The sequence below is a fragment of the Astatotilapia calliptera genome, chromosome 23 (genome assembly GCF_964374335.1).
Source record: "Astatotilapia calliptera chromosome 23, fAstCal68.1, whole genome shotgun sequence".
Lineage (NCBI taxonomy): Eukaryota > Metazoa > Chordata > Actinopteri > Cichliformes > Cichlidae > Astatotilapia > Astatotilapia calliptera.
Genome location: NC_137443.1, coordinates 4,534,449 through 4,553,712, shown reverse-complemented (window position 1 = coordinate 4,553,712; position 19,264 = coordinate 4,534,449). Strand labels below are relative to the sequence as shown.

The window sequence follows — 19,264 nt, the reverse complement described above, 5'->3', positions numbered from 1 at the left end:
TGCTCCTCATATTTTTGCTTGCGGTTGAAATTGTCCAACAAGTTTTAATATTAGTCAAAGATAACCTGACTAAATACAAAATTCATTTTTTTAAATTATGATTTCATTAATTAATAAAGAAAAGTTATCCAGATCTACTTCGTCCTGTGTTAAGTCATGAATTAACTATGATTAACCACCTTTAAAAAAAAGTTTCTCTGAACACACTGGCACTGGATTACTGGCAGACCTGTTAAATCAAGAAATAAAAGCCATTTTCCACCTGCGGAGAAAACTTGGAGCAGTGGTGAACCTTCCCAGGAGTGGCGGGCCGACCAAAATTACTCCAGGAACACGTTGACGACTCCCCCAAGAGTTCACAAAAGAGCCCAGAACAACATTAAAGAACTGCACTGTAAAATATGGTGGTGGTAGTTTGATGGTCTGGGACTGTTGTGCTGCCTTGGGACATGGAAGACTTGCTGTGGTAAATGGAACCATGAATTCTCCCGTCTACCAAAACATTCCGAAGGAGATGTTCGCCCATCGCTTCGTGATCTCAAGCTGAGGCGCACTTGGGTTCTGTAGCAGGTCAATGATCTAAAACACACCTGCAAGTCCACCTCTGAATGGCTTAAGAACGTGTGGCCTAGTCAAAGTCCTGACCTAAATCTGATTGACATGCTGTGGCATGACCTTAAAAATGCTGTAAATGCTCGAAAACCCTCTGATGTGGCTGAATTACAACAATTCTGCAAAGATGAGTGGGACAAAATTCCTCCACAATGCCATAAAAGACTGACTGCCAGTTATCGCAAATGCTTGATCGCAGCTGTTGCTGTTAAGGGTAGACCCTCAGTGATTCGGTTTAGGGAGGCAATACCCTTTCTCATGTAGGTTTGGTTTTTTTTCCACTTATTAATGAAACACACCTTCTTTTAGAAACGGCAGTTTTTGTTTACATGTGTTATCTATCTGATCTGAAACATTTAAGTGTGACAAACATTCAAAAAATAGGAAATCAGCACTGTAAATGACCTTTCTGATTTCTCTGTATTGGGTTTATCTTTTGTCGTTGCAGGCAAAGGCTTCCTGCCAAAAATGTGTACTACTACCGCTGCCCTGACCACCGACGCAACTATGTCATGTCTTTTGCTTTTTGCTTTGACCGAGAGGACGACGTGTATCAGTTTGCCTACTGCTACCCCTACACCTACTCGAGACTGCAGCATTACCTGGCCAGCTTGGAGCGCAGGAACCTGCCTTACCTGCAGAGGGAACAACTGGGACTCAGTGTGGTAAGAGTTAGGAGCTGGAAAGTGCCGTGAGCAGCTGGAGGACAAAGTGTGTGAGGGGTGCTTGTGGTTATGGCTTGAGCAGAGAAGTCGAGTAGTGGTGAAAATTAGAGATGGAAGGGTTATAAGGCATCTTTTTTATGTGTGTTCAGATTAAAGAGGTCCAGATTGGTAACTCGGGTGTGCCTGCCGGTCATAACTTCAGCCTCTTGTGTTATTATTAGGATTGTTGCACTCTGAGATGACAGACTGTAAGCCTCTGGGTGTGTGTGTGTAAATGGCTGTGTGTGTAATCAGCAGAGCTCTCACCTCAGCAGTAGCAGCTAGTGTATCATAGATGCTGCCTCAAGTCTTGTCTGCTCTTATCAAATAATTGTAGGAGAAAAACTCATTAGAAATGCTTGAGAGATTACGACTTTTTCTTCTGTCCTCCAACATTTGTCAGGGAAAGCTTGCTGCAAGGGGTTACTATGAAAGTACAGGTATTTATAAGGAGCACCTGACCATGAAATGCAGAAAGGACTTTGAAAATTAGAAACCATGGCATGAAACAGCTGATAGTATGGTAAAAAAAAAAAAAAAAGCAGCAGTAATATCTCTATAAACTAAAGATCTCTTGACCTACAATGATAATAACAGTGTGAAACTGGGTGTTTCATATTCTGATTATGGTAACATTTGTGGTAAGATCCTTCTGTGTAATTCCAGCGTTGACTTGGTGAGGTTATTCGGTGTAAAAGCTTACACTGATGTCAAAGAGAAACTTGCTGCTTTGATGTACGACTGTCAGCAATAGTGGGAAATAGTGAGACACTTTTGGGCCGTCGTTTCAGGATATGATTAATGATTGAGTCGTGATGATTCTAAAATAGATGACATAAATCTAGTGGGTTTCTTTTAACAGACTGGCACGGTTTAATCAAGCATTTATAACTGCATATGGCTGACTAGCATCAACGTCAACATTTAGCTAATTAGCCTGTCATTACATAATACAAGTTAGCAAAGCAGCTGTTCTACTTATCCTATATTTATACTAGTGCTGTTTACACAACACAAAACTTTTTCTAAATAAAACACAATTAAATAGACGCACAGTTAACATTGTGTTAACACGGAGTCCCTGCAGTTTGCTGCTGTGATCTTTGCATTTCTTTCCCATGTCACATAACCCTCCTCATATGTCTGTGTTTTCTTGCATTGTTACGTAGATGCTTCACTCTGCGTAGTCAGTATCTCTTTGGTCGGTTTGCAGCGGCTCTGGGTCAGGTTATCACAAGGCGGTACGCTCGAATCATCACACAACACCTTGTGATTGCAGCTCTAAATGGAGACCCATGTTTATAGCCCATTGCTGCCATGTCTAAATATAAGGACGTTTTTCATTGTTTGGAAAAAAAATTTTTTCCCCCAAACTGGAGTCTTTCCACTATTAAGAAGTACTTTAGGTGCCTAAAGTGATGCAAACATCAAGTGACATGGAAGGTAAACATGTAGTCATGTAAATAAGAAAATTTTTCTATGCAGTCCTTTGAAAAACTTACTGTTTCCGTATGAATTTAGAGGGTAAGTAGCAGCCCGGAGAAAACCTTTTCTCTCTAAAAGAAACACCACAAATTTTGGACAGGCAAGTAAACAAAAGTGGAAATACCTGGCTGTGTTGGATGAAAACCAAACACAAAACACCTCACACCAAGTGTCACACGGTGGTGGATGGGTTGTTGTGCTGCCACAGAACCTGGAGACCTTGGAGTCACTGATTCAACCATGAAATCTTCTTCTAATGTGAGGCCACTGTTACGGCTGAGAGGGCCAGGCTGTGGGTGTGGACTCAAATGCAGACACAGAGGGAGGCAAAACGGGCGTGAACACAGTGCTTTATTTACAGTGCCTAGTTAGGGGGTTGGGAAGCGCATCTGTAACCGGAAGGTCGCCGGTTCGATCCCCGGGCTCTCTGTCCTGGTCGTTGTGTCCTTGGGCAAGACACTTTACCCTACTGCCTACTGGTGTTGGCCAGAGGGGCCAACGGCGCGATATGGTAGCCTCGCCTCTGTCAGTCTGCCCCAGGGCAGCTGTGGCTACAACCGTAGCTTGCCTCCACCAGCGTGTGAATGCGAGAGTGAATGAATAGTGGTATTGTAAAGCGCTTTGGGTGCCTTGAAAAGCGCTATATAAATCCATTATTATTATTATTATTGTTAAATTACAGAGCAGGAAACTATGAATGCTATGAACTGTGGAAGCTATGAACTGAGAACTATGAGGCCAAACTATGAACATGAAACTCTGACTGAATGCTATGACTAGGTGCAAGATTTCATAGACGGATCCTGGGAATGGAAAAAGGGGCAGCGGCTTGGGTGGAGGTACACAGTCACTATAATGAGAAGAGACAGGCAGTCAGTGGCAGTCTAGTGAATCATAGCCGAAGGATTAGACTGTGGTGGTTAGGGCGTAGGTGTAGATACTGTAGGTTCAGTGAATGCTTAAATTGCATTGATTAGAATATACTGGACATTCAAAGCTAAGATTCAGCGCACTGTGTTAGAGGCTGGGATTTGATGAATTCATCATATATACAACCTTTGATCATCATTTATGTCCAGTTGAGAATGAATCTGTGCACTCACATATTAAATGAACTGAAATCAGTAGTGTGATCTCCAGTCTTGATATAATGAATGAGAGAACTGACAGCTGTTATTTTAATCAGCCTGTCTCAGTTGATTTAACTCTAAGTATCACAAAGTAATGTGGTAACATCTGGACTGACGAGTTTACTGTCAGCATTTTAATCGCTAGTTTAAAGGCTGTAGGCTGCAGCCATTGCTCTAACACTGTATAAATGTAACAGGCCTCAGTGCTGGTTCTAATAGTCTGAGCTGCTTCCAGCTTTATTTGTGAAGAGCACAGCAGCTTACAACACACGTAGCTAGCTCGTACAGCGGCGACGTAAAATGTTCATAAGCTAAGATGACCTTAAAATAACGGGGCTACGTGCGGTGATGCTAGCGTTAGCCATGTTAGCACGTTATCTTCAACAGGTGGTCAGACTGCGTAAACAGGCACTCAGTCAGAGGTTGCGCTGCAGGGTCCCTTCATTCTTCACATATCCGTGTCGAGCCGAGTGTAAATCCCGAGGCTGAACGGCCTTTGTACAAGCACACACGCTTCTTAGCAGGCCGAAGCTATGAGCTAGCAAAATCCAGGCAGACAACCTGTGTCTGTCCAACCAATCAGAGAGCTCCTTACATCCGGTGTGGCTAATTTGAATAGCAGCAGGATTTTTAAAATGAAGTTACAATTCAGCCTGTGCGCTTCACTGTTTTCGCTTCATTTTTAAGCGACTTGTTCTGCGAGCAAAACTGCAGGGAACAGAAAGAGGGCAGGCTTGGTAGATTTTGCTCACAGGATCAGTATTAGTATTCATAGTCATTGAGACGTTTTATGACCATATTTTTCTCTTTATGTTCTCCGGTCCTGGGTGGCAGACAGCCTAGCCCCGCCCTCTCATACCCTTTTTTCTCCTGCCATTACCTGCCCTTGTCTCTCACAGACACATATGCTACTCCACACATACAGGTCAGGGAGAAAGGGATGAGAAGGGATGAGGAGAGCTTTCTGGCTGCATCAAAGTTTAAAGACGGATTGCTGTAATTTCCAAGGCAGAGTCTATGGAAACGACAGGGACACCACAATAGCTTTAACCTTCTAATGGGTACAGTTATCTCATAAGGATGGAAATAAGAGCCAGGGCCATTTGCACTGGCATTCTTCTATCTTGCTGACTAATTTGTTTTATGTAATGTATTCCTCTGAATAAAATCTCTGCCATCCAGCCGGCACTGGGAGCGTCAGATACTGTACCAAAAAAGCAGAAAAATTGTAGTTGTCTTCTTTCTTTTCCTTCTTTTTTTTTTTTTTTTTTTTACCTCCAGCTCTTTTCATTATTAAGTGTTTACTGATTTATAAGACAGGTTGTTCTTCTTTTCTTTTCTTTTTTTAACCCAAATCAGGTTTCACTAAAGCAGAGTGATTTGAATTTAATGTGTAAATTACATTGAACCAGACAGAATGTATTCCAGTTGAGGTGCACTGGAAAAGACAATTAAGAGAGAAAGCGAGAGATTGAAATAGAGGGACAGAGACTGACAGAGAGATGTGGGATGAATGAAAAGGGCAAGCCTGGAGGATGTGAATATAACTTTGAGATACTCAGTTCTGAATTATTTTCACTTTCACCTAGTTTTTCGCCTGCTAATTAAGACCTTACAGTAATACTGGGATTCACCTAACTTTCCTTACTGCATATAATAGTGAATAGAAACTCCCTACACCTCCCGTGAGAAATTTCTTTACTGCACATCACCTGACATGATAAAAAAAAAACAATCCTATCATCTTGTTTCTTTTTATCATCATTAAAAGCAAAAGAGAACGCGAACAGTTATTATCTTAACATTGGAGTCTGGAAAATCCCTTAAAGTCTCCCTAATCGACTTTAAACGGTAGATATTTACTACATGTATTTAGCTACATTGTAATAAAATATAATACAGCTTTGTTTTGGTTTTTTTGCAAGCATGTTTGTCAGAATCTCTTGTTTGTGCTTCCTTCCTACCGTATCTTACATATTAGCAAAGCCGTTCAATCTTGTTTTTTTCCATCTAAGAAATACTGATAAATGTGTTCATTTTTCAGCTTCTGAGACACCAAATCATCATATATGCTTTCATTTCCTCACGCATAGATTAAAGTATTGTATCACCTCACCAGCTGGAAGCTATCAGAAAATAACACTGACTTCAAACTGTACTAAAAAAAAAAACCCTGAGCAACAAATACACAACACGTTCAAGCTTTTATTTTGGCTACTTTATTATAGATTTAGCATGATTTCTGTCCTCTGACTCTTCTCTTCTCATATAATCTCTTACAAGAGATATCCTTTCTCACATGTTGCTCACAGCAGTAGAAATCTGTTTGATGTCCACCGATGCATTGCATCATGGATATTTTGTCCTCACCTCTTGAAACAGCTGCAAGCACTGCAAAGAAAAAACTTTTGCAAATCTCTGATTAGAGACCCTGTGTGTAAATAACAAAGGATGTCTCTGTTATCTCCAGTCACACAGTAGTAGGAAGCTGGCTGGTTACAGACCATTTAATGTCCAGCCACATTGGACATTTATGTTCTCAGATGATCCCCACAAAGCCCGAGTTTTGGGGCTGCAGTGCTTGTAAAAATGTCTCTCTAAAGGCCAGAACTTGGTTAGCTTAGCTTTGCTTAAAAGCTGACAATGGGAGGACATAAAATCCTTTACAAGCAAATGAAAGCTCACAATTGGATCTTTGCTAAATTTGTTTAACACCAAAGTGTAAAAGCAACAATCTTATGGTTCGTAATTGTTTATTGAGACCAAGCAAACAATTGAGACTCCAGAAAATTACTGCTAGACAAGAAATAGTGTTATACTTAAATCCATGTAAAGCAGCTAGGCTAAGCAAAGGCTTTATGCAACATACTGTATTAACAACACGCACACCTTGATGTGATTTGGCGCTACGTAAATCGAACTGAATTGAATATTTAATGTACAGATATCACATTGGTCTTAATCTTTTCATCTCTCAGCAGGAAAGTCTATCACTATGTTCCCAAAATATCAAACTGCTATTTCCAAGCATATTTTGTATTTTTGTTAAAACATTTCTTTTAGGTTATTTAATATCAGTTGTATATATACATTGGTGTAAAGTTATCTGGAAGGGAAATTTGTCCACAAGCAAGCTTGAAGACAGGATTGTCAAGAAAAGTCAGGCTAAGAAGCCTCATAAGGATTGGTCTGAGCGTGGTGTAGGTCCACTGCGCACAGACGTCTTCAGGAAAGGGAATAATTTTGAATTTCAAGACATTCCCGAACAGGAGACAATGTCAGAGGTATCTTACCTGGACTAAGGAGAAAAAGCACCGGGCTGATGCTCAGCCTTCTAGTTAAAAGTAAAATTTGCATTTCATTCGAAAGTCCTAGAGTCTGGAGGAAGAGTGGAGAGGCACAGAAGCCAGCGTGTTTGAAGTCCAGTGTGACGTTTCCACAGCCTGTGATGATTCAGAGTGCCATGTCATTTGCTGCTGTTGGCAGCGGCTGATCCTCTCTATTTTATCAATTCCAAATCCAAAGCTTTATGGAGATGCTCATTTCTTTTTCCAGCAGGACTTAGTGCCTGCCCACAATGCCAAAACTTGGACCAAATAGTTTGCTGACAATGTTCCTTCCGCCAATTCGCCTGACCTGAACCACCGGTCGAGAGGGAGCCGAGAGACAACCGACCCAATAATAGAGGCAAGCTAACGAATGCTATCAAAACGTCTTACCTGTATGACAAGCCTGCTACAGTGCACTGCATTCACTCAGTAATTTATCGCAAACGTCCCAGACAAATTCAGTACGCAAACTAACAACGTTTCTGTATTGTAAGTCATTTTGAGTCCCCAAAGCATCAAAACTAAAGCCACAAGTGCAATATTCCACTTCATGTATAATTAACTTTTTGATGAGATTCTAATTGTTTGAGAGCGGTATATATCAAGCATGTAGGTCTGTGTGTATAAACTGATTCATTGATTATTTGCTCAAAGTGAATTTCCCAGCATTCATTCAACACTCATGCCCTTTAAAGCCTCTACACAGACATCCATAAAAACACACACACAAAGACAAATACCAGAAGAATTTATTTTACTCCCTAGAGGAGAGGGTTTTGGATTCTTCCCATTCCTTCTCTGTCGGGCTCACGGCCCTGCATCTGCTCCTCTGGTTCTTGTCTGTCTGAGCTTTTCCTTTTGTCGACTGTCCTGACAGCATGTGAGTAAAACTCTCTCTCTTTCTCCCCCTGAGGCATCTATGTCCACGGAGACACAGAGGAAGAGACAACATGCTATTGACCTTCTACTAAAAAGCCTCTTTGAAAAGATGCCTACCATCTCCTCATTTTTTTACAGTCTTCAGGTGTCCCCCAGCCATGCTGAATTGATGGCACCTTATTTGCCCACCTTGGGTGTTTTTCTTCTTATCTCATCAGTAAGCGGTGTCTGCCCAGGAGTTGCAGAGGCAGCGTTTTCAGGTTTTTCTTGTATTGGGAGGGCAGAGCTATGACACTGTTAGTCACCTCTGACACAGCACAGCCTCCGCCTGTAGACCAGATGGGAAGAAAGTGTAAAAGAGCAACCTCGGGGTGGGAGGGGGAGAAGAGGCCGCTGACCAACATAAAGCCTCCGTGCGACTTACCAGGCCTGTCCTTGCTCACTGTTACACTGTGATTCAGCTCACATACACACATCAAGTGAAACTATTGATCTGAGAATCACAGTCCAGAGATGTCACATCCACTCAGTTCCATTTTTCTTTTTTAAATCTCACAAATCAAAGCGAGATTATGATTGATCACCTGTGCTGTGTTGATGAAAAGCTGTGGTCACTGTCAGCTGCAGTGACTTAACATTACTTAGACTGTTGTGATTGAATTTTAGACCTAATCCTGTCTGCTATCAGTGTTCAGGTACCATGTCTGGGTGTCTGCTCGGTGGGAGTGGAGTCTCACAGAGCTTTTTTCTTCTTTTTTTTTCTCATCCCCCTGCATCTGGAGCATGAGGAGTGGAGTGGAGTGGGCAGTGCAGCTATATCTGCCTGGCTGCCTCCCTCTCTCTCTCCTTATCTCTGTGTTTGTACACCGTGTGCCAAGATCCAATCAATAGCCACTCCAGCCGTGGAGAGAAGAGAAGGTCAGCAGCCACACCGGAGGAGCCGGGTTAGGCAAACTGATGGAAACACAGGAAGCAAACCACGGGCTTGGCATCATAGACTGCCACTGTGCTGATAAGAGCTCCTATTACATGGACATTTCATAATTACGTTGTGTATTTCACAAGTGATCTCGACTTCCTGTTTTAAACCTGCAGAATCTGTATTAGAAAACAATAATAAAGATATATTATGAGTAATAACTGAGCCATCAGACACAGCAGGAGCTGCACTTGTGTCTTCACTACTGAACATAGTGATTGGCGTTCATATTTTTCCAGCGAGGCTTTTTCCACACATCATACATTGTCATCAACTAATAGAACAGCACCATTGTGACAGAGTGCCAGTTTTAATTACAGTAACTAATTCATGCCAACTTTCTGTGAAAGCAGGCTCTGATATCTGAGTTCTTGACACTGGAGCTATTCTGTGAATGGCTCTGTGATTGGGTTGTAATGAAGAGAGCCCTCAAACAAGTGACTGTCTCGTTCAAAGGCCAGCCCCTGAATAGCCAATCAGGACTTCATCAGCATGATGTGGTGAGGTGAGGTGATGCAGTTTCAGTGGTTAAAGTCCAGGCTGTCTTTGTTTTGAAAGCCATCACGACACAAATAGATTTGACCATATATTAGTATGCGAGCGACACATTCTGCCGCATTCATCACGCTGTCGTTATTTTTCCCTTCTCGTTACAGTACCTACAAGTCAGACAGATGGGTCGAGAGGCAATCGGAAATATTAGCTATATTTCCCCCCAAAAATACATTTGTGGTTAGCATATATTCAAAACAGACACGAGCACTTCACCAGCCAAGCAAGCTGGCGCCACTCGAGTAAGTAAACTGCTTTTCCCCGAGCTGAGAGGTAAACAGCACAAGATAACAGACTTTTTTCCCTTTAGTGGCAGACTGTTCATGAATGCATTAGCTGTGGCCTTAACATCAAACAGGAGAAAAATGTATTTTAAAGAGGAAAATGCAAACGCAAAGGACGAGGCGTACACTTCTATCAGCGGGTGGAAATTTAATTTTCCCTATACTTTTTTCTCCCTCCACTAAGTTCTGATGAAGTCTTTCTTTTGTTTTTCTTTTTTCTTTCCCTGCCGTTAACTTTACAGGTCCTCGCGTTACCTCTTTGCCATTTCCTTTCCTTGTTTTTGCATTTGTCATAAATTGTTCTCCGTTGGCCTCGGGAAGTTTTCCGTTTTCTTCTGGCAGCAGCTATTAGATATCTGGATGAAAGAGCTAGACTCTTTATCGTCTAATAATATGTTAATCACTGCCTACAGTGGCCCGGCATCACAACTGTAGGGAAATTCCTCAAAGATGGAAAGGTCGTCGTCGTATCGTTGTGGGTTTCTTGGCAACGGCTCTTGTTTTTATTCTGCTTTTCTATTTTGCTTCATTAGCGAGTGACCCTTAATATATGAGACGCTTCTGAATATCATGTAGGCTGGCGCAAGAATCTGAGAAAAAAGCTTAAGCCCTGGCTGTCCTTTAGCCTCGGATGCTTGTCTAAGGAGGCCGATCCAGAGGGAGCAGAAGATAAGCAGGTTTATGATCTATGTCCTTATGTTATAGTGCTGTATGGCCTCATATCTTCAACCAATGGTTCCCCCAGGATACTAGATGCTTTATTACGCATCTCCACCCTTGCATCTCTTCCATCTCTCTGGTGATCAAGAACGCAGTAATGAGGGAGAGGTGCCGAGGACCATGGGGAGGATGGGGGGAGCGCACGATGCACGGCTGTTAATGTGTAGCCTGCTGTGAAAGCGAGGGCGTCTGTGTCTGCGGTGTGTTTAACTTTACAGTTTAACACAGTCCAGCAGCACTGTGTGTCGGAAAAACAGGAGGGATAAATAGATTAAAGTGTCACAGGTGAACCTTTGCGAGTTGGATGTGTGATGTTCACGCAATGCTGACCCCTTGTTGATCCTTATTATAAAGCTGGCACAAAAGCACACAGATTTCGGGTTACCAGACAGAGATAATATTTATTTTGGAAATTGGAACTTATTCACACCTTAATGGCTTAGGCCTCCGTCTCTCTTTCTCTGTTCTCTCACCCTCTTTCTCTAGCCTCCTTTGCTTTTGCATAAATAGGAATTAAGCTAATGAGAGGTGATGTCTACTGGTGTGCGGTGCACTGAAAAGGAGAATGCGGTTTGTGAAATGAAAGATGACAAATTTTTAAAGCGATTCATTGTAGTAGTCTCTCTCCTTCTCCTTCTCTTTGTCTTTTCACGTCTCCCATTTCTTGGTCTTCACAGGCAAATCTATTCCCATCCTCTCAGCTGCGTTACAGCCATCTATCTGTCCTCCTCTGCCAATGGATATTTACTCCGTCGCTTTCTAGATGACTCTCAGGATGGAGCGTTGAGCAGCGAGCGCTCACTCTGTCTCATTTGGGTGTCAGGACTCAGTTCCCCAGAGGGGACACAAAGAGGAACAAAACAGATAGCATTCAAGGCTTTTAATAAATCAGAATACACCTTTCTGACAGTGTAATTGCTTTCCATTGCCCAAATTCACCAGCAAGCAGGAAAAGGAAGGTAAAGAGGGGAGAAAACAAGAGAACAAAAAAAGACAGGGAGAGGAGAGTAACGCCGAGCGGGCTGTACAGTAGATCATTTGTTGGAGGGAAAGAATGAAAATTAATGAAAAGAGAGTTGCTCGCCCTCCAAAGGCAGCCAAGCTTGAAATTCACTTTGAGGGAAACTTAATTTGTTGTAAATGGGCAAAAAACATATTACTGCACAGCGCGAGGGGCTGCACGGTGTGTCCGTCTGCTGCGTCTGTCTGTCGGCATGTGTTTGTGGCAGATGAGGAACGCTATGCTCTGAATAGCTCAGCTGAGAGGGGGGAAACACAGGAGCCTGTTAATAACTCCAGTAACAGCATTCTCTTTCTACATGACTGCTCTCCAGCACTCGCTTCTTGCACGTCTAAATACAACTCCAGGATGTGGAAGCGAACTTGTCAAAAGTTGCTTGCGAGGAATAAAGTTTGGCCCGCTCATATATGTCCTTCTGTGTGCGTGCGTGCATGTAAGCATGTACGCAGATGCATGCATGGTTTTGTGTTTGCTTTGCCTGGCAGGTATGAGTCACTAATTGAATCAGCTGATTCAATGGCCAAATTAATTATGTAGAGACGGCGTCTTAAAGCGACGGCGTACTGAAATCGTCGTTCTTTTCAGTGTAAGCAGAGTTTACTTGCTGAGATGTGGCATGAACAAGAAAATTCACTCTACAAAGGCTTTAAAACTGGAAGATATCCACTTGGTTTGGCTTACTCAGACTGCTGAAGCTTCATATTACCTTTTTGCTGAACTATGGGAAATTATCTTTGCATGAGCGCTGTGGATTATGTCTCCTGTCATTTACATTGAAATCGCTTCAGGAAGGGATTTTGTTGCAGCCAGAACGGACATTGTGAACAATTACAGCAACGAAAAAAATCAGATTAATGTAAATATGTGAATGGAAAATGGGGAGCTTATTCTATGAAGAGCAATTTTTAGTATTGAATTACACTTACATCAAGCATAAAAAATGGATGTGGTATTATGTAAGGGAATGCAGTCCAGCTAGGTCAAGATTAACAGCGATGAATATCCTGGATATTGGATTGGAAACAGATATTTATATGCATATAGTGGCACCTTCGTCCTGGGTTAATATCCGCCATTTGGCTGGGGCCTTTCTGTGTAAAGTTTGCATGGTCTGCGCTAGCCTTGGGACAGCCTGACGACCTATCCAGGGTGTACATAGCCCTATGTTAGCCCTATGTTAGCTGGGTCCCCCGTGACCCTAAACTGGATAAGCAGCAGAAAATAAATGGATAGCAGACAATAGCCTCCAAGAAAAAAGGAGCATCCGTGGTGAGGAAATTGGGTTGTGGATTATAAGTAGGGCTGGTTTACCTTCACATCTAAGACCTTTTTGTATATGTGAGATTTTTGGCTTCTTCTGCCTGTTAAAGTGAAGGTTTTCAGTCATTCAAAACAGCGATGGAAATACTACTGTGCAGGCTCGATATTTGCCACATGTCAGGATATTCTCACTACAATGTGATGGATGAACATGAATACTGTGCAACTTTTAGCAACAAACTAGTTTTAAATTGTATTTTTAGGCACTTTGTTACTAGCAGTCTGTCACAAAAATGCATAATTTGTTCCCATTTTTTGTTGACTCTACTAAAATGTCAAATATAACGCAGTTTGACAGGCATGAAATATGATTTTGCATCAACAGGGGATTCCCAAAGAGTCGTTGACCAAAAAAAGCACGATGTGCAGTGTGTACTTAAAAATTTGACAATACTGGACAAGTGGAGGAGAAAAGAAGAAATTGGAGTCTCTGTCAATGTGATTTTCTTAAAAAATGAATAAATAAATAAAAAATCCAGCAAAGACCTGATGCAGGACACGAGAGCTGCATCAGACCCTTCAGTGGATAATCTACTATTGGCTAAGTGTCATCAGAAATGATCTCAGTTGAAGGGTGGCTGTCAAGAAGCCATTCTTAAGGAAGGCAGACAAAAGCCTGAGGTGTGCCAAATTACACAAATCAGTGGCAACAGGTTTTCAGGATGGATCTGAAAATTTTGACTCGGATTATTTTCAATATTTACAGAGGTGGTGAGGAGAGAAGTACAACAGTGAGTGTTGTGGTGTTCGGGATCTTGCAAAATTGGTTAATTATCAAGTGTCAGATCTGTCAGATTTTGATCCACTGTTACGCCCCTAGTCTAGGCGGGTAGGGACGCACATAAGGTTGGAGGAGAGAGAGACCAAATCCCCGCCCTGGTTCCCAAGCCAAACATCCAAACCAGTTGTAAGTAAAAAAAGTGATTTTATTTAAGGACAAGAAGCATAGCTCCGGGGTGAGCCCAGGCCAAAATAATAAACAAAACCAACTAAGTCCCACCAGAAAAGACTAACTAAACCCTAAGAAAGAAAAAAGAACAAACAAATGACAGAGCTATCCCTCGCTCCCTGACCAAGAAAACAGGAGAAAACGATTCCAAAAGAAAAGGCAGCTCACCCCTTCCGCTTCAGCCCACGAGTGCCTAAGCTTACAATTCACACTCCCACAAATACACAAGATAAACGCAGGCTGGGAAAACCAGGGTCAGGACTGCGACGGCTGTCAGGCTACTCGCTCGTTCCACACTCTCTCTCTCTCTCTCTCTGGAGCTGTCAGAGCGGCTTTTTGAATGTGGTCACCTGTTCCATGGTCCAATCAGCTCACTACTCTTCATTAGGGGAGGTACCTGTAGAGAGTCTTAAGCACAGTAAAGAGACACAGAACAAACAGCCCACACAGTGTTCTTATGGCCACAGCCGTAACACCCCCCTTCCCAAAATCAAAGACATCTCCTTTGTAGATGTTTTGGACAGTCATGTTTAAGGGAAAACACGGGATAGGGCATCCGCTAACACATTCTCTGTGCCCTTTTTATGACGGATTTCCAAATTGAAGTCCTGCACCAGGAGGGACCACCTCATCAGCCTTTGGTTCGAGTTCCGCATCCGCATTAGGAATACCAAGGGATTGTGGTCGGTATAAACAATCACAGGCGAGGGACTGCCACCGACATACACCTCGAAATGCTGCAATGCAAACAGCAGAGAGAGGGCCTCTTTCTCAATCGTGCTGTACCCTCGCTGATGGACATTGAATTTCTTTGAGAAATAGCCGATTGGGTGATCCACACCATGATGGTCTTCCTGCAGCAATACGGCACCTGCCCCGTTTGCACTGGCGTCCACTTCCAACTTAAAAGGGCGTGCAAAATCAGGGGCGGCCAGCACTGGCGCACTGCACAGGAGAGTCTTAACAGCCCGGAACGCACTCTGACACGCAGAGGTCCACACAAAAGGTCTCAACACACTAGTGAGGCTAGTGAGAGGTGCGACCACGTCCGCGAAGTTTTGACAGAAACTCCGGTAGTAGCCCACCATGCCGAGGAAACGGCGAAGCTCACGCCTAGTCTGAGGGGCAGGAAAATCCAGTATGGCCTGGATTTTGGCCGAGATAGGGCGCACTTGCCCCTGACCCACCTGCTTTCCTAAGTACGTTACCATGGCTTTACCAAAATCACACTTGGCGAGGTTGAGGGTGAGGGATGCCCTTTCCAAGCGATGGAACACATCAGTGAGTGTCTCCATATGCTCTGACCAGGTGTCTGAATAGACGACAATGTCATCCAAATACACTTCACACTTGCAGACGCTGCCCAGCACGATATTCATGAGCCGTTGAAATGTGGCGGGAGCGTTGCGCAACCCGAAAGGCATGACAGTGTACTGGAGAAAATGGTCAGGAGTAACAAAAGCAGAGATTTCGGCCGCACGTGATGTTAGGGGAACTTGCCAATAGCCCTTTAACAAGTCCAGCTTGGTAACGAAGGTCGCAGAACCGACCCTATCAACACAATCCTCCATTCTGGGCAGAGGATAGGAGTCAGGCTTGGTCACACTGTTCACCTTCCGAAAATCTGTACAAAACCGTGGGGTCTTATCCGCTTTAGGCACTAGGAGACATGGGGAACTCCACGCACTAGAGCTAGGGACAGCAAGACAATTCTCCAACAGATAAGAGACTTCTGTCTGGAAAAGAGCACGCTTAGTGGGATTCACCCGGTAGGCATGCTGTTTGATTGGAGGATGGTCCCCCACATCGATATCATGCTCCAACACGGTGGTACAGGATGGAGTGTCCGAGAAAAGATTAGGATGATTTTCAATCAACCGACACACGTCATTTCGGACATCATCGTCTACCCCAGTTAAATGTGACCTTAAATCACGTAGGATTTCAGAATTCCTAAGTCGTGCGCAGCCCACAGCACAACCGAAAACCAAATCGTCACCTACTGGGTCATACCGAGTTTCGGAAACCGGCACCCCCACAGTCGCAACTGTTGACACACCACCAGCAAAGTAGGGCTTCATCATATTAATATGACACACACGGCACTTTTTCCTTCGCTCTGGGGTGTCGATGACATAATCCGTGTCACTCAATTTCGCCTGCACTGTATACGGACCACTGAACTTGGCCTGGAGGGAAGATCCAGGGACCGGTAAAAGTGTTAAAACTTTATCACCAACCTCAAATTTTCGCTGCACAGCCTTCACATCAAACTTCCTCTTCATCCTACCTTGTGTTGCACTGAGAGCATCCCGTGCAATTGCGCACGCTTTATGCAAACGCTCTCTGAAAGAGCTCACATAGTCTAACACATTTTCCTTAGGGGCAACAGTGTCGGACAGGAAGTTCTCCTTAAGCAATCGCAAGGGGCCACGCACTGTGTGACCGAACACCAGCTCAGCAGGGCTAAATCCTAACGACTCCTGCACACTTTCTCTCACTGCTAAAAGAAGCAGCGGCAACCCCTCATCCCACTCCTTTTGAGACTCAAGGCAAAATTTCCGCATCATCGATTTCAATGTCTGATGAAACCGCTCGAGCGCACCTTGCGACTCCGGATGATAGGCACTAGATTTCCGATGTTTAATGCCAAGTGACTGCAAAACCTGAGCAAAAATCCTAGACATGAAATTAGAGCCTTGGTCAGTTTGAACAGCTTTTGGTAAACCAAAAATAGAGAAAAAGTTCACCAATGCCTTAACAACTGGTTTAACCTTAAGGGTGCGCAACGGAATTGCCTCGGGAAAACGGGTAGCAACACACATCAGAGTCAAGAGGTACTGGTGACCCGATTTTGTTTTAGGGAGCGGACCAACGCAGTCGATGAGGATGTGTTCAAAAGGTTCCCCTAAAACTGGAATAGGGTGTAATGGAGCGGGTGGAATGACTTGGTTAGGCTTACCACTAATCTGACAGGTGTGACAAGAACGACAATACTGAGCAACGTCATTCTTCAATCCTGGCCAAAAGAAGTGACGCAGAATGTGGTGATAGGTTTTCCTAATACCTAAATGTCCAGAAAAACTGTCATGGGCAAGACCAAGAACTTTGGGTCGGTACTGTTGAGGCACCAGAACCTGTTTAAACACATTCCAACCCAAATCACCAGCTGTAGGCGGATACCAAGTACGCATCAACACGTCATCCTCGACACTATAAACACGAGGGTACTGGTCGCTAGAGTTGGCCGCGGAAAAACAACTCACAAGAGTTGGGTCACTCTGCTGTGCCGAAACCAACTCCTTTTTGTTGATTTCCAAAGACAGTTGAGGTGTCACTGATGGGCTAATAGGCAGCATCGCCTCAGAGTCGCCCGTCAGTGGAACACGGGTTTCAGATTCAGACTCCGGACCACCACCAGCACAGAGAAAAGAATCAGATAAATCCACGTCACCGTACTTGCGCCTATGCGCACGAGTTACCGCGCAAGCAGGAAAAACAGAGGAGGAATGCTCCTCAGCGACAGGGTTAGGTAATGAAATATCAGGCACCGGTATCTCAACCACTCTCGGGGTAGAAAACACTTTTCCGTTAGCCAAATCATTCCCCAGAATCATCGCAACTCCGGGCACTGGCAACTGGTCGCGCACGCCAACCGGTACCGAACCCGAAACGAGCGGCGATTGAAGAAACACATTGTGCAGTGGCACACGCAGTACATCCATTTTTACACCCCAGACAAGAGCATCCGAACCACAAAAAGAGTCATCAGAAAAAGGTAGAATACCCTTCAAAATAAGAGTCTGCGCGGCCCCAGTGTCACGCAGAATCATGATCGGCACCCGATCCTCCTCTTTTTCATTCAACGAAACAAACCCCTCCGACACAAAAGGGCGGTAGCTCTCATCAAAGCCTTCACTTCCCACTCCATTGCTAGGTGAAGTGGAAGCTGACATAGAACGAACGAAACCCACACTTTTCGGCTTCCTCACCGTGTTGGCCTGCTCCCTGCGCTGTAGTGATGGGCAAGCAGCAACGAGGTGCCCGATTTCATGACAATAAAAACATTTGCGATCTGACATAGGAATAGCAGCAGAACGTGTCTGGCGCTTAGGGGAAACCCTATAACTTCTGACAGGACGAGGTGAGGAAGTGTACTCACGGCGCTCTGTCGAAAGTGCAGCACGATGAGTTAACACAAACTCGTCGGCAAGGACCGCGGCTTTAGACAATAACCCCACCTTCTGCTCATTAAGATACACGACAATGTTTTCAGGGAGACATGTCTTGAACTCTTCCAGCAGGATCAACTCCTTTAGCTGAGTAAAGTCCTCCGCGTGACTGGCAGCCACCCACTTGTCAAATAAGACAGTTTTCTCACGTGCAAATTCCACAAACGTTTGACTATCAAACTTGCGACAGGCACGAAACTTCTGTCGATACGCCTCTGGGACAAGTTCATAAGCCCGCAAAATAGTGGATTTGACAACCTCATAATCCAAGCTGTCCGCAATAGAAAGACTCGCACAGACCTCCTGCGCTCTTCCTATTAATTTGCATTGCAGCAACAGACTCCAGACGTCCTTTGGCCATTTTAAAGTGGTTGCGATGCGCTCAAAAGCAGTGAAATATGAGTCAACCTCTCCTTCCCTAAAAGGAGGTACCAAAACAACCTGTTTGCTAGCGTTAAACTGGTCTATGGTGGGAGTGTCGGGGAGTGTACTTACAGGAACGGGAGCAGCGTCACTCGCTCGAGAACGATCAAGCTCCATAGCTCGAATGCGGAGATGCATGAGCTCGACTTCCTTAGCCTTAGCCGCCAACTCCACCTCCTTCAAGCGAAGGGCAAGCCTGAGATCCTCCGTCACCAAACCCGCCCCAACCTGGCCAGCCGGGTCAAATACAGGAGACTGAATGGCGACAGGAGCTTCCGCCCCCGACGGCATCCGCCCCTTGGAAGGCTTCGGGACGGCCCCAGCAGCTTCCGCCCCCACTGCCGTCTCCAAACTCCCAGACCCACTCGGCGAGGTTTTCTGCCCCCCAAACACTCCCCTGTCCACCAGTCTCTCCACCAAACAGTGTTTAATTTCCGCCTTCTTAGCATTCAACGGAACATCCACCCTGAATAAGTTAGCCACTACCAACAAATCTGCTTTTGTGCACCGCTCCAACTTTTCAATGGAGGGACGTTGCGCAAAATCATCCATGTCAAACGACATCACGAGCAAAGCGAAAAAGGAAAACACAACACCGCAGACACCCAACCGCATCCGCGCACTCCAGAGCCGCAAAACTCGCGC

At 44.3% G+C, this 19,264-nt stretch overlaps 1 protein-coding gene across 2 annotated transcripts in view; it reads left to right on the top strand.

Moving 5' to 3' along the window:
- Window positions 1–19,264, top strand: part of agbl4 (AGBL carboxypeptidase 4) — a 359,648-nt gene that overhangs the window by 201,212 nt on the left and 139,172 nt on the right. For both annotated transcript variants that reach the window (XM_026157910.2, XM_080297524.1), the window contains one exon: window positions 1,061–1,277. In XM_026157910.2, coding sequence (XP_026013695.1) covers window positions 1,061–1,277 — 217 coding nt within the window. The remainder of the gene's footprint in view (window positions 1–1,060; window positions 1,278–19,264) is intronic.